This window comes from Sciurus vulgaris (assembly GCF_902686455.1).
Source record: "Sciurus vulgaris genome assembly, chromosome: 16".
Lineage (NCBI taxonomy): Eukaryota > Metazoa > Chordata > Mammalia > Rodentia > Sciuridae > Sciurus > Sciurus vulgaris.
In genome coordinates, this window is record NC_136477.1 from 18,440,702 (window position 1) to 18,464,914 (window position 24,213).

General features: G+C 50.5%; 2 protein-coding genes across 4 annotated transcripts in view; one reads left to right on the plus strand and one right to left on the minus strand.

The window, feature by feature from the left end:
• Positions 1–3,864, plus strand: part of SLC25A42 (solute carrier family 25 member 42) — a 30,292-nt gene extending 26,428 nt beyond the window's left edge. For all 3 annotated transcript variants that reach the window (XM_079116779.1, XM_079116781.1, XM_079116780.1), the window contains exon 8: positions 1,623–3,864. In XM_079116779.1, coding sequence (XP_078972905.1) covers positions 1,623–1,930 — 308 coding nt within the window. In that variant the 3' untranslated portion in view covers positions 1,931–3,864. The remainder of the gene's footprint in view (positions 1–1,622) is intronic.
• A 5,330-nt stretch (positions 3,865–9,194) lies between these two features.
• On the minus strand, positions 9,195–22,532 carry TMEM161A (transmembrane protein 161A). The gene is given in 15 exon segments (XM_079116232.1): positions 9,195–9,832; positions 9,978–10,089; positions 10,091–10,195; positions 10,197–10,371; positions 10,507–10,620; positions 10,725–10,795; positions 10,797–10,846; positions 10,849–10,868; positions 10,972–11,032; positions 16,807–16,958; positions 17,837–17,993; positions 18,096–18,193; positions 18,552–18,632; positions 19,129–19,232; positions 22,492–22,532. Coding segments are annotated over 15 exon segments (1,557 nt in total). The 5' UTR covers positions 22,495–22,532; the 3' UTR covers positions 9,195–9,578.
• Between the last annotated feature and the right edge of the window lie 1,681 nt (positions 22,533–24,213).

Genomic DNA, 24,213 nt, shown 5'->3' on the forward strand with positions numbered 1-24,213 from the left:
GCTGTCATCACACGTGCTGGCGGCCACTTCTCAGGCACAAAGTGAATGAGCACAACCAAGACAGAGGGGAAGTGTCCTCTCTCGTTTTGGTAATTGTAGGAAAATCTAAAATACAGAAAAATATAGAGACTAATATAACAGCACTCATACCCGCTGCCCAGGGCAAGCCATGGGCACGTTTTGCCTTATTTGTCCCAGATATTTTTTGTTAAAGGAACTAAACATTTCAGGCAAAGTGGAGACAGTTCTCCCACCTCTGCTCTTCTTCCTCCCTGGCCTCCCATTAAGAGTATGGCCCACCTGTAATCCCAGTGGTTCGGGAGGCTGAGGCAGGAGGATCACAAGTTCAAAGCCAGCGGCAGCAACTTTGCAACACCCTGTCTCAAAATAAAATATAAAAATTAAGCTGGGGATGTGGCTCAGGGGTTAAGCACTCCTGGGCTCAATCCCTGGTGCCAAAAATAAAAGCATGGCCTGTATCCCTCAAGATTGAGAAAATACAGTGCTTTGGGAATACAGTGGACCCTTGGAATCTGTGGGACATGATTGCAGGATCTTCCATGGACACCAACATCCTAGTCCTTTATAGAAGATGGTGTAGTGTTTATATAGAATCTACATATCCTCCTGTAGCATTTAAATCATCTCTAGGTGACTTAAAAAACAATACAGCATAAATGCTATGTCCGTAGTTATACTAGATGGTTTAGGGAATAAGGACAAAGTCTGTACATGTTCAGTTTCACATGTTTTCAATCTAAGGTTAGTTGAATTTGTGGTTTTACTTTCCACAGTTTTAATTGCCCATGACCAACCCTGGTCTGGAAATACAGAACAAGTTTTGTTTTGTTTTGTTTTGTTTTGGGGTACTATGAATTAAATTCAGAGGTGCTTAACCATTGAGCCATATCTCCAGCCTTTTTTGTTTTATTTTTTTAATTTTGAGACAGGGTCTCACTAAGTTGCGTAGGGCCTTGCTAAGTTACTGAGGCTGGCCTCAAACTTTCAATCCTCCTGCCTCAGACTCCAGTGGCTGGGATTACAGGCTTGTGCCACCACACTGGACAGGACTTCCGATATTTAAAAAACCTTATCAATTGGTTGCTGTTCCTTCCTCCCCTCCATCTTGTTTAGACCCACGGGACACTGCTGGGTGTAGTCACAATCTCCTCCATGCTCTGCAGTGTGGGTTTCTGCATTGTGGGCAGGGCTGGGTGGCCAAGAGAGACTCATCTGGTGACATTTTCTTTCTTTGCTAGTAGGCACTGAGCAGGGACTCCCTCTGGGTGTTAGGACTTGGTTATATGATTCTTGTGCCTCTTATGTCTTTTTAAGAAACTATTTTTTTCTATTCTTTACAACCTTTTCTGTTTTAATTTCAAAAAGGAGTAGGGGCCGCGGGTGCAGCTCAGTGGCAGAGCACTTGCCTCGCACGTGCAAGGCCCTGGGTTCCATCCCCAGCGACACAAAAAAAGAAGAGAGGTGAATGGGTGGTCAGGGAGCGAGAGAGTGGGGCCTACGATGCTCAGATGTGCGGGGCCTACGATGCTCAGATGTGCGCAGGCGCCTCCCCCTCGCGGCGCCCTCGCTCCCTGACGTCCCCTCCCACCCTTGCCCCGCAGAGTACAGCGGCCGCCGGCAGCCCTACCCCTTCGAGCGCATGGTCTTCGGGGCCTGCGCGGGTCTCATCGGGCAGTCGGCCTCGTACCCGCTGGACGTGGTGCGACGCCGCATGCAGACTGCAGGCGTCACCGGCCACCAGCACGGCTCTATCATGAGCACGCTGCGCACCATCGTGCGGGAGGAGGGCGCCGTGCGTGGCCTCTACAAGGGCCTGAGCATGAACTGGCTCAAGGGCCCCATCGCAGTGGGCATCAGCTTCACCACCTTCGACCTCATGCAGATCCTGCTGCGGCGCCTGCAGAGCTAGGGGACCCTATGGGGCAGCTGCTCTTCGGATGGTGGACCAGGGGCCCACTTTGGTGTTCTGAGCCCATGGAAGAAAGGTGCACTTGGTTCTACCTGACGAGCCATGATGTGGCGCTTTGTGGAACAGGCAGCAGGCCTGGGGGACCTGGGCTGGGCGCCCACAGGTCCAAGAGCAAAGCGGGCAGGCCCTTGAAGTGCAATGTTGGGGCGATGGACAGGGGCTCCCGCTGTCCCCTCCCCTCTTCCCCAGGGGCTGGCGCTGTCTCTGAAGGTGTTGCCCAAAATGCCCCAAGTGGAGGGTGGCCGGCTCCGCCTCCTGGCACTGTGTGTCCTCTGACATGCTGCTTATTCTAGTGACACCTGTCCACACTAGCTCAGAGCCTGCCCTGTGTCGCTCTAGCTCTGTGTGCGTGCCTGGCCTCCAGAATGAGCAGGGGCCTTTCCTGGCAGCCAGACCCTGTTCAGGAAGGGGCAAGCCTCGTGCTCAACTGTGGCTACAAATGCAGCCCCTTACCCCTCACCTCCACCCCACACTGCCGCCTTCATTGTTTCCCAGGTGACAATTCTCTGTCTCCACAGCCTTGCCTCAGAGCATCATGTCCCTCTTAGACTCCAAGGTCAATGTGGGGCTGACGAGCAGGTCTTTCTTACTGTTGCTGTCTACTTAGTGTGTCACCTTCCCAAGAGGGCTCCCACACTGCAGGAGTTAGCACAGACCATCTCAGGTTTGGGTCTGACCCCCAGCCTGGCAGTATCTGATGAAAACAGTACTCTGGTCACCTCCTCTAGGCCCGGAAGCTCCTGCCAACACCAGCCACCCCTTTGGAGGCCAGGTTAGGCCCCCACCCTCTGCCCAGCTGTGACATCAGCAATCCCTAGCTCTACTTGAACAGGCGCTTGGCCAGAAATCGCAGCAATTATGGCCCATGAAGGGTGGTTTGATTTCCATGAAGAACACAGAGGTGGCTGGTGGCCCGGGTGCTCCTGGGGTGGGAGCCCCTGTGACTGTGGGGGGTGGGAAGCATGGAAGTGTGCACACCCCAGGGAGCCCATGCCAGCTGGTCTCATGGAACAGTGCCCTGGGGCCCTCAAGTATCACAGGGCCTCAGAAACAGCCCTTTCCTAATAATGTACGGGGTTTTTTGATTTTTTGGGGGGTTGGTGTGGGTTTCTGATCTGTTCATCCCTGAGTATTCACATCAAATCCCCATCTGGTGTGATTGGGTCCCATTGAGGGTGACTGTGAAGTTGGCTCTCACAGCCGGCTCAGCGGCACCTCCTGCACAGGATCTGAGCAGGGCTGTTTGTCCCACATGCTTTTGCAGTTGGGACTTCTGTTCCTTCCCTCCCTCCTGTCCTCTCGGTTATTTCTGCCTGTGTCCCTGACTGTGAAGACCCCTCCCTGGCCTTCCCTGCACGTGTCACCAGCCGCCTGCACCACATCTCTAGGCTCATCTTCAGAGGCCTAGGTAGCTCTCGATGGCCTTGAGGGACTGTCCTCTTAAACAACCATCTCACCCACTTCCCAACCTTGTCCAGCCCCCAGACTGGGCAGGAGAGGCCCAGCCGCCTCACGGGGAGATGGGGGGCAAAGGACAGTGCAGAGGCTGGGGTCCCACCCCAAGAAGGGGCCACTAAGTGGATAATTGGGCAGTGCATGCCTTTGGGCCACAGACTGGAAAGGAGATACCAGGGCCAGAAGAGTCCCCCAGGTACTGCTGGCCCTGGTGTGCCACGCCCTGGTGGCTCCTGCCCTGTATGCAGCCAGCCAGGTGACAGAACCTCTGAGGTCAGCCCCCTGCCGCTTGCTGGTCCTGGTCTGGAGTTATATTTTGATGCCATGAAGACACTTTGTTTATATATAATGTTTATATATTTTAAAGATTTGTGCCAAGAGAGTATATTTAATAAAAATGTACATGACTTCTTCTCCTGCTCCTGTCTCTTCTTCTTCCTCTTTGGCCCTGGCTTCCCGTCCCTGCAATGAGCCCCAGATGAGGCCGAAGCTATTTTGACAAGTTTTTTGTTTTGGGGGTTTCTGTTTTGTTTTTTGCAGTGCTGGGGATGGAGCCCCCGGCCTTGCGCATCCTGCACAAGGGCTCTGTCACCGAGCCACATCCCCAGCCCTTGACAAGTTTTTGAATAAGAGTCCTGAAATAAACTCTCGCTACTTACTGGTTGTTGTTTGAATGTGAGTACCTCACTATGATTTTCCAGAAAACACCAACAATACAAGAGGGTTTGCAGTGAAAAGCAGGTCAGCCCGTGGCGCTCTCTGAGGACGTCCTCTGTGACCAGTTTCTCAGGTCTCCTCCCAGATCTGTGCATACACATTGTCCCTCTCAGGATGCACGTGGCCTCCAGCATGTCAGACGGCCTCACAGTCCATGGGCCTGACTAAAATCCCCTATCCCTGACCTGTGGTCCAGGGTCAGCAGAGGCCTCACTGTCTGGGGGTAGCAGTGTGCAGGGGTGGAGTGACCAGGCCACCAGGGGGTCTCCCTGTAACAAGTGCTCCCTTTGCCTCCAGTCCCTCAGCCACAGCCACTCACAGGGCACATGCATCTGAGGCCAGAAGCCGGGTCTCACCTGCCCAAGAGAAGACAGGGAGCAGGTGGGGCGGGTGGGAGCGAGTGCCCCAGGCTGCGCCCCGCTGCTCCTCCCACCATGCCCCATCCCTCTCTTCAGCTGTCGTGCAGTGCTCCCCTGAGGGCTGTGTCAGGCGGCTCTCTGTCACTGTAACAAATACATGAGATAAATCAGCTAATTAAGAGAGAAGGTCTATTTTGGCTCATGATTTTTAGAGATTCTGGCTCATGAGCAGTCAAGCCAGGTGGATTTGGGCCGGTGGCGGCACATCCGAGTTAGAACCACGTGGCAGAGCAATGCCACTCACCGTGGGGCCTAGAAGAAGGAGACGGGACGTTCCCACAATCCCTTTCAAGGGCATGCCCCCGGTGACCTAAAGACCACCCACTCGCTCCGCCCCCTAAAGACTCCACACCTGCCAATACTGCCCAACGGGAGACCAAGCCTGAACTTGTGAGCAGGCTGGTTAATCAAGAGAACTCAACACAGCAGAAGAACAGCTCACGTTCCTCCATGTATGTTCAAACCGAACCCGGACTCCATCGGGACCCACGGTGTTGCTACCCCGCGCTACTTAAAACCCCAACCAACACAGCAGCCACAGTCCATCTCCACAGGGACCACCGCTGTGGTTTGGAGAGATGTGCCCCAAGGCCCGTGGTATTAAAGGCTCAGTCCCAGCCCATGATACCAGCTGGGAGGTGGTGGAATCTTTAGGAGGCGGCTTAGGGGGAATCTTTGAGTTATTGGAGATGGAGACATGGCATGAAGCGGGAGTTGGGACCCCAGCCCCTTCCTCTTCCTCTCTTTGCTTCCTGGTTGCCTGGAGGTGAGAAATTTGCTCCACCATACACTCCTTGCCACATGGCGTGCTGTCTCACCACAGCCCCAATAGCAACAGAACAAGGAACTGTGACCAGAAATCTCTGAAATTGTGAACCAAATTACACCTTTCCCTTTTGATTTTTTTCTTTTGTGATGCTGGAGATGGAACCTAGGGTTTTGCTTATGCTAGGCAAGCACTTTACCACTGAGCTACACCTCATCCAAACCTTTCTTCTTTTTTAAGTTGAATGCCTCAAGTATTTTGTTACAGTAACAGGATTACTAATTACCTCCTGCCCAAATCTTTGCACACTTATTATTCCTCCTCTCTCATCTAAGCCAATGTAGGATCGATGTAAACAACCTGTGCTCTCCTTCCCCGAGTGTTTTTTTTTCTAAAAACACTTTTACAATAGGGAGTATAGATATTTTTTCAATTGCTGTCTGGCTTTGCTACTGGAAATCTGGGGAACTTGTCCCAGGATCTGGTCCTTTTCTCTAACATCTAATAGCTCAATAAACCCTTTTACTTTGGAGACCTCTCAGTCTCCACAGTTTAGGTTTAATGATGGACAGTATGTTGATGGTGAGCTGTGCCACCACAAGGCAGTAGTGACTGGGTGGAGGCTACTGAGCTCACTACCCTCTCACTCTATTTATTTTTTTATTTTGGTACTGGGGCTTGAACCCATGGTTACTTTGCCACTGAGCTACATACCCAGGGTCTCACTAAGTTGTTAGGGCCTCACTAATTTGCCTAGGCTGGCCTCAAACTTGCAATCCTCCGGCTTCAGCCTCCCCAGTCACTGGGATACAGGTATGTGACACCAGCCTGGCACTGCCCCATACTTATGGACCCCCAATTGCTGGCCAGAGTTCAACCTTATACACCAGCCTTAGGGTATCAGTCCCTTGCCACTCTGGCATAGAGGTGGGCTCATACCCTGTCAAGAGTACTGATCTGGAGAGGATGTTTGCTGACCACTACCATGAAGAGCTTCAGGAAGTACTCTTTCTCTTTCTCTTTCTCTTTTCCTCTCTCCTGCCTCCTCTCTCCACCTCCCTCTCTCTTGATGGACCTGCAGGAAGAAACCCCGGGGTGGTTGTTGAAACTGCTTTGAGACAATGAGTCAGGAATTATCCCCAGGGTGAAGTGGACACTGCAGAAAATGGAGCAGAAAGCTGAGGAGAAAAGTGGTATTTTGGTGACATTGTCTGAGCTGCTGGACCCAGCTCTACCTGAAGTTCAGCTGCCTCTCAGCTTCCAACAACATGAATCACTTGATCTCTTTATGTAGGGGCAGAGTTAAGTTTTTCTATTACTTGTTGGCCTGGCCTGCTTTCTGAAACACCTGTCCTGGTATTTGCCTCTTTGTGTTCATGCCAAATGTGTCTGTGGCATGTTTTGAGGAATGAAATGGCTGAGTCAGAGGATGAAGAATTATGTCAACAACGGAACTGACAGCTTTCTGTGTCCGGCACCCCAAGGCTCAACACGCATGGTTCCCACTAAATGCTCTGGGCTGCACGCAATGCCCACCCAGCCTAGGGGCCTCCACGCAGGAACACGACTCAGTGCCCTGGAGCAACCCTCTTGGGTGGGACCACTGAGATGTGTGCCCTACACTGTCCTGCTGAGGTCCAGCAGGACTGAGCCCTAGTTGCCCAGTGTCACCTGCTCATTGCCACACCCTGCAGAGAAACTTCCCTCCCAGTCTCACATCCCCATGGCCCAGGGGGCTTCCTGGAATCACCTCCTGAGTAAACTACAAGCCCTGAGTCCTCCTGTCAGGGTCATCTTTTGGGGGAATTTATCCAAAGAGGAACAGAAATGCCATGTATTCCTGCAGAGAGGTCAAATGCATTTATAACACATACCCTCACCAACCTTTTTGATTGTTAATAAGCCATAAGCAGAAAAAAAAAAAAAAAGTTCTCTCAATTTAACACTGGGCATGGTGGTGCACGCTTGTAATCCCAGCAGCTTGGGAGGCTGAGGCAGGAGGATCACAGGTTTAGAGCCAGCTTCAGCAATTTAGCAAGGCGCTAAGCAACTCAGTGAGACCCTGTCCCAAAATAAAATACTAAAAAGGGTTGGGGAGGTGGCTCAGTGGTTAAGAGCCCCTGGGTTCAATCCCTAGTACTAGAAAAACCAGTACTACCTGGTTGGTTGGTTTCACCCAGTTTATCTTAGAGCTCTTTCCTTCTAAGAATAGTTGACCTTGTTACTAGTTGTTCTTGTTACTAGCTGTATAAATTTCCAGTTTATTTACTCACTTCCTAAAGCTGGGTGTTTGGTGACACTAACTTTTTGCCATCAGAATAACCCCCCTTGGCTCCACTGCTGGGGGTGCCAGGTAGTGGGGCGTGCTGAGCATGTGCCAGACCCTGGGCTGCACCCCAGCCCTGCAAAGAGAGGAGAAAACAGAAGGGAGGGAGGAAAAACAATGCGCTCTTGGTCTTGCCTCCTGCATAGGTGTGATTCTCCCTGGGATGTGTCCCTCCACAGACCCATGGCGTTACCTCTCCAGGGTGGTGGGATTCACTCAGGCACCCACGGGAAGTGATCAGGGCTTATGTGACCCACTGGCTTACATATCTTGGCATCCGGATTCTCATTTTTGCTGATCGGGAGATGTGACCTGGAACTCTGCTGTTTAAATCTCCATCTTTGGTGATCTGCAGCCAGGCGGCACATCCGCTCCTGGCTCTTCCTCCCTCCCCGTCTCAGTCATTCTGTACCCACAGCCCAAACACCAGGCCTGGGGAGGAGAGAGATGCACCTCAAGTCCACACGTCCCTGCTCCTCCTCGGCCCTCCCCCACACCCAGCTTCCCTTCTCCAAAATGCTCCATACAGAAATGTTTCCCATCTCAGAATCTTTGGGATTTGGGGCATTTGCATAGGTTTGTAGTGGGCGGGCCTGCCTAATCACAAAATCTGAAACTCTCCAGTATCATATCATCAGACTTTGGACGACGAGGACAGGGTTCCCTGCTCCTCTCAGGTCCTGCTCAGCACCGCTCAGCACCTCCCAGGGATCCCTGGTGATGATGTCACTTTCCCAAGTGGGCATGATGTGCTTCCTTTTGATGGCAAGTCAGGTGAACAAGCTGAGGAGGGAGTGGCTTCTCCCTTCAAGTGACCATCCGGTGGCAGGTCCTGAAGCTGGGGGCTGTGAGCAGGCAGGTGGGCCCCAACGCAAGGAATGTTCTGCGGGCCCTGAGGAAGGCGTGCTTGGCACGTTGGCAGAGCCACTAGGGCCCCACAGGAAGAGCCGATCACTAGGCCCTGTGGATCACGAGCCGATCGCTAGGTCACTCTGGAGAAGGAAATGGTGGACTTGTCTTTTTTATTCCTAAAATACTTTTTACATAGAAAGGCTTTGTAACACACGTGTTATAATGCGCAGGTGCACACACCCCAGGTTCCTGCCTCAAAGCCACAGGACAGACCCATGTCCTTCCCCTGGGTCACCATGACCGTACAACGTCCCTGCCTGCCTATGGGCGACCTTCATATGACAGCAGCCACCGGGTACAGGTGGAAGGCAGCAGCAGCAGCACCTCCTCCCTCCCCTTCCTTCCCCCTCCTTTCTTCCTGCCCCTTCCTCCTCCTCCCCTTCCAGGCCAGCTTCCTTGCGGCTTGGGAAGTTCTCCAGCTCTCTCCTGCAGTGCTGGGATGGAACCCAGGGCCTGGCACTGAGCTGTGCCCCAGCTCTCTGGTCCTTCCCTGACCTTCCTCGGCCTGCCTTGGGAGCTTCTCTGGACACAGCATCACTTGGGCCCTCTCCGCTCCCCCCCGCCTTCGCTGCTCAGTCTCTCCCTGCTCTTTCTCCTGCCTGACCCCACCCACTACCCAGATGGGTGCCAGGCCGCCTCACAGGAGGCCATGCACCCTGCACAGCCAGCCCACCAGCCATGTGTCCTATTGGTACAAAGTGGTTTGCTCCTTTATTTATTCAGAAGAGCAACCCACCATTCAAACCTGTATGTGCGTGTACACACACACACACACACACACTTGGGGACAATGGGTTCCGACACTCCTGCTCCAGGACCCTGGAGAGCCAGTTTTCAAGGGTTCACAGGGGGCCACAGCCCAGGCACTGCAGAGATTGTGGGGAGTCCCAGTTGCACCTTGCAGCTGGGGACACTGAGGCACACACGGAGGGGCAGGCCATGTCTGGTTGGCCCCGGACCAAACTTCAGAGGTCCAGGGAAGTCTGTGGGAGGCTAGGAGCCCGCCAGCTGCTGGTGAAAGTAGAGGCCGAAGAGACTGGAGAGCAGCTGGCAGGCGGCGGTCCACCAGATAAGGTAGGTCAGGATGCCGCGGAGGAAGAGGGGCGTGAGCAGCCCGCCCAGGGCGCCCGCGATCCGGGCCGCAGTCTGCTGGGCCTCGTCTTCCCCGGGGTTGACGGGGTCAGTGCTGGCTGAGGTCCGGGCGAGGGGCAGTGTGGGGACTGGACCCAGGCCCCAAGAATAGCCACCTGTGAAAGAAGGTGGCAGAGAGGACAGAGGAGTGACTGGTGGAGAAAGAGGACAGGTCTGGCTGGGGGCCCAGGCTCCGCCCCCACCAATCAGCAGGCCTGCCCCTGCCCAGGCCCCGCCCCTGCCCCACCCAGTGACTCTCACCCAGGGACTTGAGCAGCAGCGTGCAGTTGAGGGTGAGGATGAGCGGCGTCAGGTACTGCAAGCTCACCACGGTCACATAGCAGTAGACCCGGACCACCTGCAGGGCAGGTAGAGGAAGTGACTGCAGTAGGGGGGCCTTTCCTGTTCAGGTGACCCCACCCCCAAGAGACCCAGAACCTCAGGTTTCTCCTCCTGCCTGGGGCCTCCGTACCCGCCGCTAGGAATCTCACTCCGGGCCTCAATCCCGGCCGGCCTCATCTCCCGCAGCTGCTCCACGCGGGCCTTGGCCAGGCACAGGTAGGCCTGCAGGTGGGGCCGGGTCACGGCCAGCCTCAGCAGGCACAGCGCCACCAGCACCCAGAGACGCAGCGAGTCAAAGGCCGAGTCTGACAGCCTGCAGAGAGCGTGGTAAAGGCTGGAGAGGGGCCTAATGAGGCAATTCCCCACGCCCCCACACCTCCCCCTGCTCCTCCATGGGCCTCAGAGGGGTCCTCCAGCTGCCTCTCTCCCAGTCCCACCCAATACGCACAGGGAGAAGGGTTTTCCCCCAATGGGTGCCTGGTGCAGGAAGTCGCGAGCAATGGGCTTCGTCCAGAGCCACAGAATGAAGAGGGGAGACAGGAAGCTAGTATGAAGAAGTAACCTGGGGGGCAGGTGCAGAGGGTAGAGGAGAGTGAGGCCTGGGCATCCCCGCAACCCCTTCCCTAAGTCCCCTAGTCCCCACGCCCACCAGGTGCCTCACATAACTGCAACATGGGCCGATCCTCGGACATGGTCAGTGCATCACGGTGGGTCTGGGCCAGGCGCAGTCCCGGGAAGGGTAAGGAAGGCACCCAGCACGGAGCCCGCCACAGCCAGCCCCACGCGATGGCCAGCTTGACTACAGGGAACCTGGGGAGAACAGCAGGTCAAAGGGGGCTCCACAGCCAGTCAAAAACCAGCCTGTGGGTTCCCAGCTCGCCCCTGGCCCCAACCCCCCATCTCCAGGACTCACGCCCAGTCCCAGCCCTGCTTCTTCAGAAGTGGCTCCAGGTTCTGGGTCATGCTGGCCAGACCTGGGAAAGAAAAGAAGAGGATGGGATAGAGTGGATTCCCAGAGTCTGTAACCTGCTCTGCCTCCCCTCTCCCAGACTGTATTTTATTCCCAGAGTACGAATGCACCAGTGGTGGCCAGGCCTTGGGCCAGGCATGAAAATAACTTTCTTTTCCTGTAGTGCTGGGGACTGAACCCTGGGCCATCCCAGGCAAGCACTATACCACGGAGCTACATGTCCAGCCCTGCACAGACAGCTCTGCAGGGCTCCTTTCAAGAAATAAAAGAATACCTATTACTGGGTTGGGGACAGGAGGTGAGGCTGTTAAGTCCAGGCTTCCTGGATCACAAAGGAATCTAAAGGAGGATGAAGGGCTCCCATGGGAGAAAACCAAAATCTCCTGGACCAAAAAATTTTCAATTCAGGAACCAAAATTTTCTGCAGATTGGGCAAATATATAAATATGAGTTCACAATGAGAATTGCCAAACACACAAGAAAACAAATCACTGCAAAAAAGAGTCAGAGTTGGCAGGAAAAAAAAAAAAAAAAAAAAGATAAGCTTAGACCCCCAGGACTTCAGAAATTAGAGCCATTAATTTTGTGGGAAATGAATAAGAAAATAAAAGCTGGATTCACCAAATGGGCACCATGAGACTACCTTCAGATGACTGGAGAGATTTGCAAAAGAACTAAATTAAGCTCTTCTAAAGGATATAAATATCGAAATCATAGGTAGTTAAATGGTATACTAGAAATAGCCAAAGAAGGAATTAATGCATTGGAAGATAAATCTGAAGAAATCAGATTGTAATTCAGAAGATTAAACAGATGAAGAGAGACTAAAAGGCAAAAAGGACAGAATAGAAAGTCCAGCATTAGCTAAATTAGAGCCACATAGGGAGAGAAGAGAGTGAATGAAGGAATACAGGAGTTACAGGAAGATGATGGTTAAGAAATATGCAGGATGAATAAGACACACAAATATTTCAAAGCAGATCAATAAAAAGAAATCCATACCTAGACATATTGTAGTGAAACTGTGGAACACCAAAAACAAAGAGATCATAAAGCAGCCAGGGAGTTAAGACAGATCACCTATAAAGGAACAACAATTAGGCTGACAGGCAATGTCAACTACAACAGAAAAAGAATAAATAGAAAGCAAAAAAATAAGAAAGTAAAAACCAAGTCAAACATGTCATGAGCACAATAAATGTAAGCAGACTAAAGTTTTAAGTTAAATGATAAGGACTGTCAGACTCCACTGATAATATCCAGCTACAGAGGGTGGGGATGTAGACTGTTTGTCTAGCACGTGTGAGGGTCTAGGTTCTATCCCTAGCACAAGACAGACTAAAAGGAAAGGAAGAAAGCAAAGGGAAAATGAAGGGGGGAGGAAAACACGGAAAGAAGGAAGGAAAAAAAATATCTAGCTACATGTTTTTTAAAGGACAACACATCTTTACATAAGGTCAATGGAAGGTTGGAAGAAAAGGAATATTTAAAAGATACAGCAAATATTAATCAAAAGAAAGTTGGAGATCCTATAGTAATACAAGACAAACTGGACCAAAAAGTTTTATAGAGAGAGAGGAGATCAATAAATCATTATAAAATGACTGACTTATCAGAAAGACCTAGCAATTCCAAACTTGTAAACACCTTGTAAATAGGTCTCAAAATAAAGAACACACTGACAGAACTCCATAAAGAAATAGGGAGCTCCATCCAGAGGGATATTGACCCTCTTTTGACCAACAGGTCAAACACAGATAAGAAGGAAGATTTTAATTTATTAGACATGGTGAACAAGGGCATATATGTCCTTAGAGAACAAGTGGAATAAGCACAAAAAGTGGTGACATTGAGGCCATCGGCGAAATCTTACCAGATTTAAAAGAATCTACTTCAAGTCGTTCATCTTCTGTAACCACAATACAATTAAGGTGGGAATAAATAAGAAAAATTTAAAGGTCTATGTTTGAAAGTTTAAAAACATGTATGTAACAATCCATAGGTTAAAGAAAAAATCATAATGAAAATGCTAAAATGCCCAGAACTAAATGATGAAAAATATGTCAAAACTTGAGGGGTGGGAGTCTCAAGAACTTAGAAAGACCCTTGACAACATAGGGAGACTCTGTCTCAAAATAAAAATAAAAAGGACTGGGAATGTAGCTTAATAGTAGTGGCCCTGGGTTCAATCCCCAGTACCAAAAAAATCAACCAAGCAAACAAAACCAAAAACCTGAAGGGGTGGGTAGGGGTGTAATTTGGTAGTTAAGCACTTGCATAGCATGCATGATGCTGTGGGTTCCATTCCTAGTGCCACAAAAAAGACAAAGACAAAGGGGGGGGGGGGCGCAGAATGGGACTCTGTAAAATATTTATAGCCTTAAATGCTATAAAATTTGAAATATTGCAAATTAAGATCTAGGAGACTGCTGCTGTAGTTTGGATCTTAGATGTCTACCAAAGGTCCATGTGTTATAGGCTTGGTCCCTGCTCCATGAAGCTATGGGGAGGTGGTGATCCTTTAGGAGGGAGGGCCTGGTGGAAGGAAGTTAGGTCATTGGGGTCATGTGTGCTTTGAGGGGAGAATGGGGCCCAGGTCCCATTTGATCTCTCTCTCTTTGCTTCCCAGCTGCCATGAGGTACTCACTTCCTCTACCACATGCTTCCACTCTGATGTTCTACTTCACCCAAAAGCAATAGGCTGACCAACTATGAACTAAAAACTCCAAAACCACGAGTCAAAATAAACCTTTCCTCCTTTTAGGTTGATTCTCTCAGGTATGCTTTCATAGTGACACAAAGCAACCTAAACAGTAGTCAACTAAAAAATCAGAAAAAAGAAGAGAAGCATACCATGACTGCTCTAAAATACAGAGATCCTAGCTACACAGAATGAGAAGAATCAGAAAGAACAAAAGAAAAGCAAATGGGATCCACGATTCAGTACAAATACAACTCTCCCCCCACTCACAGCGCTAGGGATTGAAACCAGGGCGCTCCACCGTTCAGCCACATCCCCAGGCTTTTGAATGTTTATTTGAGACAGGGTCTTACTAGTTGCCTAAGGCTGGCCTCAAACTTGAGATCCTCCTACCTCAGCTTCCTGAGTTCCTCAGATTACAGGTGTGTACCACTATGCCTGGTTTCTCTGTATTTGTGAAGTTTTTCAAAATAAAATGTTTTAGGAAAAAAATATTTTTAAGAGAAAAAGAAGCACTATAGAGAAAGTAGACACACCATAAATTGGAAATTTAATCAATTCCAAGATATGATTTTTTCACATTTTATCTTTTCTGAAATTGGCATATGTATGACAGCTGATGGCAGGCAATAGTTTAAGTAACTCCCTTTGATCTTTTATCAGTAGCTCATTCTTATGATTTGGATCTGGAAGTTTCCCCAAAGGCCTATATGTTAAAGGCTTGGTCCCCAGCCTGCGGTGCTACTGGGAGATGGTGGGCCTACTGTGATGAAGTTAGGCCTTTGGAGGCATGACCTTGAAGGGGATGTTGGGACCTGGCCCATTCCTCTGTCTGCTTCTGGACCACCACCAGGTGAGCAGCTTTCACCCACCATGTGCTTCTTCCACGATGTCCTGACTCACAATGGGACCAAAACAACAATGGCTAAATGACTACTGGACTGAAACCTCTGAAACCATGAACCAAAATAAAATAAACTTCTCTCCTTAAGGTGACTATCTCAGGTATTTTGTCCCAGTAACAAATATCTAACCTACTCTTGAAACAGGCCCGTGTGTGTGGGTCACATTTGATACAATGAAGCATGTGCAACATATGTTAAAAAGGATCAGTATCCAGTATATATGAAGAACCCCTACAAATCAACAAGAGAGAGAAAAAATACACACAGCCTGATGAAAGCTTCACAAAATTGGGTTTTGCAAGGATTTCTTGGATAAAATATAACAAGCATGGCAAAAGAAAAAAGAAAACATAGATAGATTTGACTTCTTGAAAATGGAAAAGTTTTGTGTGCCCAAAGACACCATCACAGAGTAAAAAGACTCCTACAATCAAAAAAAGGACTAACACCTAGTAAATAAAACTGGGCAAGGGCTGGGGGTTCGGCACCAGGCCCTGGGTTCCATCCTCAGCATCTCCAAGACGAAAACAAAAACCACAACAAAAAAATCCAGGCAAAAAGAAATTGAACAGACCTTCTCAGGATGTCTGGATATCACATATTTCAGGAGATCTTTTCAAAACCGGGCATGGGTAGCTTATCAGCAGGGAGTACATTCTGAGAAATGCATTATTAGATGATTCTATCCTGGGGTTTACATCAGGAATATGCTTACCAAACTGAGAAGGCTACTATGTTACCAGGTGATAAAATCTTCTGGGACCAATGTTACATATGTGGTCCATTAGTCAAAAGGTTACATGCAGCTCATTACTGTATCTCTTCAACATAGGAAAAGATGTTCAACCTCACATATATTTTCACTCGTCAGATCACCCAGGATGAAAAAAGCTTAAGGAATCAGGGTGGAGAGGATGTGGGGTACCAGGCACGTTCCTACATCTTCTCCTGAAGTGTGATGTACATTTGCAACATTATCAAAACCCCAAATGCACTTCTGTGTATGTGTGTTTGCTGAGGATGGAACCCAGAGCCTCATGTGGGCCCGACAGGTGCCTCACCACTAAGTCACACCCCCAATCCCAAGTGCACTTTCTTAGGACACATAAACACTATGGCACAAAACCATGTGCAAGAGCAAAACACTTAGATCTATCATAAATTCCTGATTAAGCAATCACGGAATATCAATAAAACAAAATACTTTGTAGCTGATATTGAAAACTACACTGCAGGCCAGGTGCAGTGGCGCAGGCCTCTAAACCCAGCTATTCTAGAGGCTGAGGCAGAAGGATCAGAAGTTCAAGGTCAAAGAGACCCTTGTCCCAAAATAAAATAAAAAGAGCTGGAGATATAGCTTAGTGGTGGAAAACTTGCCTAACGTATACAAGGTTCTAGGTTCTACCCCTAGTACTACAAAAAAAAAAAAAAAAAAAACCCTATATTACATGTGGCACCAAAGATCAATCATCAGCCAGGCATGGTGCATGCGTGTAATCCTAGCAGCTCAGGAGGCTGAGGTAGGAGGATCATGAGTTCAAAGCCAGCCTCAGCAACTTAGCAAGGCCCTAAGCAACTTAGTGAGATCCTATCTCAAAAAAAAAGGGCTGAGGATGTGGCTCAGTGGTTAAGTGCCTCTGAGTTCAATCCCTGGTACCACTTAAAAAAAAAAAAAAAAAAAAAAAAAAGAACAGTCTCCAATATTTATCCTTTTTAAAAAGATAAGGTGTAGAGGCATTATTTTGTGTGAGTACAAAATTGGCATCCTAGGTTCTCTCTGGTGGGAGGAGAAACATGAGGAGTGGTAACTTTCATTCTGTGTCTTATGAATTTTATATCTTTTATCTATTTCTCCAAATTCAATTAGAATAGGTAAATATTAAACGCAGGTTGCCAGAGGACAGATTGGAATACCTGACACAGTACTCATGTTGAAGGGCTATAGCCTGGTGCTTCCATCAGATAGTGAAAGGGGACCTCCTCTGGTCCCCAAAGTCCAATGGGGACTCAGGAGCAAGCCTGTGAGGCTCATGAACCTCTGCAGTTGCTGGCAGAGACTGCTCCAGCCCTAGAAGTCCTCTAAGCGCTGGATGGGCAAGCCAGCTAAACACCGGCCCTGAGCAGCTTCCGCCAGTGACAGAGACGTGGCCCCACACTGAGGACTATACCCACCTGGCTCCAGGCCCAGCTCAAGGGTCTCCTCCCGGACCACCTGCACCAACATAGACAGGATCAGGAAGAGGAAGGCGAAGGTGAAGCAGACAGAGCGCTCGCCACCGCCCTCGGCACTGAAGTACAACCGGGTAACGGTCAGGAACACCTTGCTGGGGGGTGGAGCTAAGGCGGCTTTGAACAGGGCTGGTACCCCTGCTCCACCACTGCAGCCAGGGTCCCCAACTCCAGAACACAAACAGCTCTGCACAAATCCACCTTGAGAGTGGTATGGAGTTTGGGGTCACAGTTCAGGGTGTGAGCCAGGGCACTCATTGGAGTTACCTGTAGCCAATTTGAAATGATCAGCACATGCTTCGGGGTACAGCTCAGTAGAGCACTTGCCTAGCATGCAGGAAGCCCTGGGTTCCATCCCCAGTACCACGAAAAAAAAAAAAAAACTTTAAAAAGGCTGTGCACTTTCCCCTCCAGGTGACCCTGCCTCTTTCACCCAACCCTCCTGGTGACATCCAGGTCCCTTGGAAAGGATCAGAGGACTGGGTCTCCAACCTGCCCTCATAGTGACCCAGGGGAATTTTTAGAACCAGTGTGGGTTTCAAGACTAGTTACTGTCTCCAAAGCCCCTCCACTGAGTGATATTCCCTCTGTACTTTCTCAGATTTGGGTCCCCAAAGTTTGCTCTGCTCTCTGTGCAGCTTCATACAAAATTTGCAGAATGGGGTTGGCCTGATGACTTGCTTTAACACACAGTATGGTAGAAAGTTCTGGGATGAGGATGAGCCAACTTTAAGCAAGCTGCCCCCTCTGGTTTCCTGATATCTCTAGTACCACTTTGGGTACAGGTAGAGCCCATGGAATAAGATGGGTTAACCCACAGTGCAAGGTGGCTGCTTTATGTCACTGAATCTGGGGGATGTTTATGGCACAACCGGCAATCATGGGCATACCAATTGAAGAGGACAGGGAAGCTCAGGTCCTGCTCCCACATGCCCCCTTCCTGCCCCACCCTGGAAACTGGGAGGAAGGATACACGGAGAAGGCCACAGTGAGCAGGCACCAGAATACAGCGATATTGGTCTCCTTGGCTGGGCCCAGCAGGTAGTAGTAGGCCTCGGTGAAGAGGTACACACCGCCCGAGTACACGGCGAAGTCCACGAACCACTGGTACTCCAGGAAGAAGCGCAGGACTGTGGAGAGCACGGGCTCAGCCCACCCAGGTAGTCCCCTCCCCATACCCCTTTGGGTGACCCATGAGGCCAGAGGTTTGGGGACCAGCACTGGGCTCTTACCTAGGGCATCCACAGTGGTAAGTGGGCAGGTCTCCAGCTGGAATGGGGCATCTCTGGGCACCAACAAGGGCTTATCCTCACTCAGGCCATTGGCCCACCTGGGGACATGGAGACAAGGAATGGGGCAAGGGACAGGTGAGAGTGGCATCCCATACCACCCCTCAGAGGCTCTACCGTGCCACCCTCAGAACTCAGAAGAAGCCTCCATCTCGGGTATCCTCTGCACACCAGGGTGTGGGAACCTCCCACCCACAGGACTGGCCAAGAGCAAGAAAGGTCAATAAATATTCAGTGATAACTTGACCATGACCCTGTCCCCACAATGTGGTCCACCGATTTACCTGTGCCCGAAGTGGTACTGAAAGTGTGGGAGAGAGGTCCTATGTCCCCACAGGCTGAAGCCATGGGCAGGAGCCATTCACCAGGGCTGGGGCGCCATGGGGAGGGCTCACTCACCGCTCCTTTCTGCCTCTAGGCTTCTGCTTCCCAGCCAGGGCCCGGAGCTCCTCCTCTGACGGGTGCTTGTATCGGAACAGACTGAGGGCAGACAGGCAGTCAGGAAAGCTCCAGCAAGGACAGATGAGCAGAGTCCCAAATCCCGGTGCAGGAGTTGGAGGGCTGGGTGGGGGTGGTCTAGGGGAAGGCCTCCCAGCAAATGGTTAGGGGTGGACTGCACAACAGATCCAGGCCCAGTGAACTTGGGGGTCCTGGACACCCCTGAATCTGCAGGTTAACTCCAGGGAGATAATTTAGTTTCCACCATATTCTCAGAAAGATTCAAAGACCCAAGCAGGGTCAAAAAGAGGAGCGTGGATTATAGGAAGGAGGAAGGACTAGGAGACTGGGGTGTGGCGATGGCTTCTCAGTGTCTCCATCTGTCAAAATGCATCCAGCAGTGCCATTCATTGTACCTCAATAAAGTTGTTACCTTTCACTTCAAAAAACGCAGTGGAATGTAAAGTCTGGGCTTGGGGACCCAGAGGGGCGCGGCCCTACGGGCTCCTCCCACATCTGGGAGCTGGGCGGGGCTCACCTGCCATTGCAGAGCAACCAGCGTGCAAAGGAGCAGTGGGGAGCCAATCTGTGCATGAGGGTGGCAGTGAGCAGGGTCACCACCAGCTGCACTCCAAGGACAGCCTGTAGGGAGGGGAAACGATGGACAGTGCTTGCCAGAAGGTCACAAGCTCCCTCCCAGGGAACGCAGGCTATTTATAGAAAAGCCAGGCAAGAGGCCTGGCTCGCGTGGCATCTTGGGGAAAGGACTGGAATGAGCCCAGATTCAACCTTGGGGAGCTTCTGCTGAGAGCAGACCACCCCTGGCCCCACCCCGCACCTTCACCTGGCCTGGCCCTACCCAGCCCTGTGAGCAAGTTAGCGTCCCGGCTGCATGGGGAAGGTGGAGAAGGTGAACTGGCTCAGGCTCACCTCCGCCTCTACTATGAATTTCAGATATTAATCTGCCTGAGTTTCCGCTTCCTCATCTGGAAATGGAGTGCTTCCTATTGTGCTTCACATATTCCTCACGACCTCGCGCAGCAACTCTCCCCGACCTTCTGCGCTCCCGGCTGTGCACCATCGGTGTCTCTGTACCTCTGCCACCTTAAACCATCCCCGGTGGACCCAGCACCCTGGCCCCCTCTCCCTCACTTTGTAATCGGCCTTCTCGGAAAGCCATCTACACTCTGGTTAACGCTTGTTTAAGTTACCAGTTTAAGTGCCATAAATATGCATGGGGAGGTCCATATATATATTTTATAGTATATTGCCAGGCACGATGGCCCATGCCTGTAATCCCAGCGACTCCGGAGGCTGAGGTGGGAAGACAGCTAGTCTCAGCAACTTGGCGAGACCCTCTCTCCAAATAAATTAAAAATAAAAAGGGCTGGGGATGTAGCTCAGTAGTAGAGTACCCTTGGGTTCATCCTCAGTACTGGGGGGGAAAAATACATATATATATCTTATATATATAAAGAGGGCGGGGTGGAGGAACCTAGGGCCTCACACACAGGGTCTCGTACATGCTTTTCTTTTTTTAAAAAAATGCTTTTATTAATTTCTGAAATTAGGAATTTTCTTCCCACGTTCCAAATGACAACCTTTTAAGCAATAATTCAAAACATCTACCTATTAGTCTAAAGCTGAATACAGTAAATACTAATTTGCTATCAGTAATTATGTAATTATATAAAATTGGGTGCTCCAGAGAGCTGACTACTAGCACTCTGGTATAGCCAAAATCTAAAATGAAATAAAGATGCCTTAATATTAAAATTAACTGAGTATTAAAAATAATCATTGGATCAGGTAAAAATAAGCTAAATTTAGTTTCCATTCTCTACCCACCATGGTCTCAGAAAAAAAATAAGCTAAATTTAACAGGAAAAGCTCTAGTGTGGGGAATACTGGGCCTAGCAATCATTCAGAAAGACTGCTGAGAATCCATCATAATAACGGACTTAGCCTAGCATGTTCGATGTCCTGAGTTTGATCACTAGCACTGCAAACAAATGCATTAATTAAAATAAATAAATAACTGACGTGGGTGTAGGGGTGTAGCTCAGTGTTAGAGCGTGGGCTTACCATGCGTAAAACCCTGACTTCAACCCCAGCACCAAAAGTTAAAATAAAATAAAACAATTCAAAGGATGTTTTCACTATGTCTGTGACAGATAAACTGAGACCAGAAATCTTTTTTAGTAATGAAGAGTTTGGAAGTGCCATTTTCCTAGTTTCCAAATCTTCATGGCTTGCCCTCCCACCTACCCCAGTGCCATGTGGCAGGCCAGCACAAAGAACCATGTGGGCAGTTCCATGGGAAGTTCTAAAGGAGGTGGGCCAGGCCTCTACACTGCCCAACACTTCCTAGAACCCCTTCCCATCTCCTTCCTGCGCCCCCAGTACCTCCCACCAGATGCTGTCCAAACATCAGGGTTTGGGGGAGCCCAGCCATCTTTTCTCTCTCTGTGGCACTCATCTGTGACCCCCAAACCAGGGTTTTATCCATAGGCCCAGCCCAGCATGACCCATATTCACGGGCACCTGCAGACCAAACCTCTCTGCTGAGCTCAAAGACCAATGTCTCCTCCAGATCCTCTCCTAGAGACCCTGTCACCTTCCCATCACTCCTGCAGACCCTGCTTTAGGTGGTCCACAATCAACTCCCCAATTCTGCTATGTAGCCTGCAAAGCAGGGTCGACCCATCTGGAGACCATCCCTTCTCAAAGTTGGCTCGCTCCCCAGTTCTCCCTGTGCCCAACCACTAGGGTCTCACAGACCCTTCCTGACCCCAGGGCTCTTCATCGCTGACCCACCACCCTCCTATAGGGGACCCTGGTTCATGTTGCACCTAGGACAGAAAGAAAGGGAGAAGAGGGCAAGGAGGTGCGCATCCCTTCACCTAAGTTCAGAGGTCTGGCCAGGGATGTTTCTCACAGCCCCGCCCCGCAGCAGTCCCTTCTCTGCGGAAGTCTCCAAGGACCTTCTGGAGCCTTCCATTAGTCCATGTCCCTCCCCTACTCAAAGCCCTTCCATGAATCTACTATCCTCGAACACAAGACTTTCAAACTCAATGTGACCTCCCTCCATCCCGTTCCCTTACCTTCACCTCCTACAGCGACCTGCTCCCCGGCCTGGAGCCACACCCCACTTCCACCGCCCCCCATCGAGGCTCTTCCTCAGGCTCACCACAGCGCCCCTCTGCAGGGATACCCCACGCGGGGCCAGGACGCCCTCCGGGCCCCTCCAGACCTATATCCCTCCCTCTGCCTAGTTGCTCCGCTCAGCGTTGCAGGGGTCTCGCCCTCCTCCTGGCACCGACCTGGACTGCAGGGGCCGGGCCGAGTTTAAAGACACTCAATGGGACGGACCCAGAGGCTCCCGAGGCGAAGGGTTCCAACTGTGCTGCCTTCGATTTTTGAGATCCTGACCAGCCTTGAGGCCACTCAGACCCACCTCTCGGGGGCTCCCCATGCCCTTGACATACCCGCAGGGGGCCCCGATGGAGCCCGTCTGCACAGCTCCCACGCTCTCGAAGGACCCCGGTCCCCAGAGTGGATTCCAATGGGACCCCAGACCACCTTGGCGGGACTCGGAACGTGCTTGGGTCCTTGGGACCACGACACCTCGGCAGGACTCCAAGCCTCTGAAACGTCCCCCAGTGGCTTGCAAGAACGCTCAGAGAGCTCAGGGCTTCGGGCGTGCTCAGCACCCCCGACCCCGACGTCCAGGACCCGCAGCGAGACCCGCGCCCTCAGAGAGGATAAGACGACCCTCAGAGTGACATCGAACCCCTCAGAGTCTCCAGTCCCCACAAAGGATCCTGTCCCCTCAGTGTCTCCCTGGATCTCTTTTGCGGGATCTGGCAGCTCAGGGCCCACCACGCCAAGGGGCACTCACCATGTTGCCTCTGGGAGCACAGCAAGCTTGAGGCTCTGGCACTCCACAGAAACCCTGCCAATCAGAGCCTGACTATTGTCTAACGAGCAGCTCCTACAACCAATCAGCAGGCCCAAAACCGGCAAATCACGAAGGATCGAGGGGGTCGCTCGCATTGCAGGCCGGAAGTTGTAGTTCTAACACACTGAATGAGTTGGGATCGCTGTCCTAGTCCAGACTGTTGGGGGCACCAGTATGGCCGACCTCAGTCTCTTCACCTGCCCCTGTATCGCAGGTCTGCAGTGAAAACATTCACTCATCCATGCACCGTTGGGACAGTGAAGAGCTATTCAAAATGTGGAATTCCCCTGATCTAGAATATGCTGTAGTTCCCACTAAACCGATATTTTAAGTGCTCGGATTAAATTCAGATTCCTGAGAATCCTCTAACTTAGCAAATGCCTTATTCATTTCTTTCATCCAGGTCTCTAGCTGTGCGCCACAAAACATCCATCTCAAATGGGCAGAAACATAAGAGGGAAGTTTGGGACTCATATAATAGAAAATGCAAGAGGTAACTCAGATTCATAATAGCTGGATTAAGGACCAAATGTCAGCCTCAGGAGTCTAATGGTCCCTCTTTCATGGCGTGGAGGGAAGGGCTTCCAGTGCACATACCTGAGTTTTGCTGTTTCTTTCTTCCTCCCCCTCCTTCTCCTACTTCTTCTCCCCCCCTTCTTTTTCTTCTTCAGTTGTCAATGGGTATTTGTTTGTTTGTTTATTTGTTTATGTGTGATGCTGAGAATTGAACCCAGTGCCTCACACATGGTAGGCAAGCACTCTAACACTGACCCACAACCCCAACCCTGTCATCTGTGTTTCCATGATCGAGAAGGTCTGCCTGAGAGAACATATCTGTGGATATGACTGGGTGTCTGATGGTTTCTATGGGAGTGGATACCTGTGTGAGGAAGGCCCATATAGTCGACTACCTTGTCTCTGGGGGGGGTTGTCTTCATTTATATCTTTTTGCAGAGGATCACTGTGTGATCAGCCGGAGAGAGAAGATGGATGACAGTAGCAGTGGAAGTCATGAGGATTTCCCAAGTTGCAAATAAGGGCCACACCATGCCCCTCAGGCCAGTGTATTAGTCTCTTTTGTGAAGCTATAACAGATAACCTGAGATTGGGTAACTTATAAAGAACAGATTTTCTGTTATGGAGGCTGGAATGTCCAAGATTCAAGGGCTGCATCTGGTGAGGGCCTCTTGCTGCAGCATCCCATGGTGGAAGGTAGAAGGGCAAGAGAGGGCAAAGGTGAGAGCAGGAGCAAGAAATTGAACTCAAAGCCTCAAGCTCTTTTATTTATTTTCATATTTTTTCATTTTGAGACAGGGTTTCCCTCCATTGCCCAGATTGGCCACAAACTTGCAATCCTCCTACTTCAGCCTCCCAAGTAGCTGAATGACAGGTGTGCTCCACCACTCCCGGTTCTCAAGCCCTTTTATAACCAGCATTAATACATTCATGAGAGTGAAGTGCTTGCCACCTAAACACCTCCCATGAGGCTCCACCTCATAATACTGCACTGGGGATTAAGTTTCCAACACATGCCAGGTGCAGTGGTGCACACCTGTAATCCCAGTGACTCGGGAGGCTGAGGCCAGAGGATCATAAGTTCAAGGCCAGCCTCAACAACTTAGCAAGACTCCATCTCAAAAATAAAATATAGGCTGGGGATGT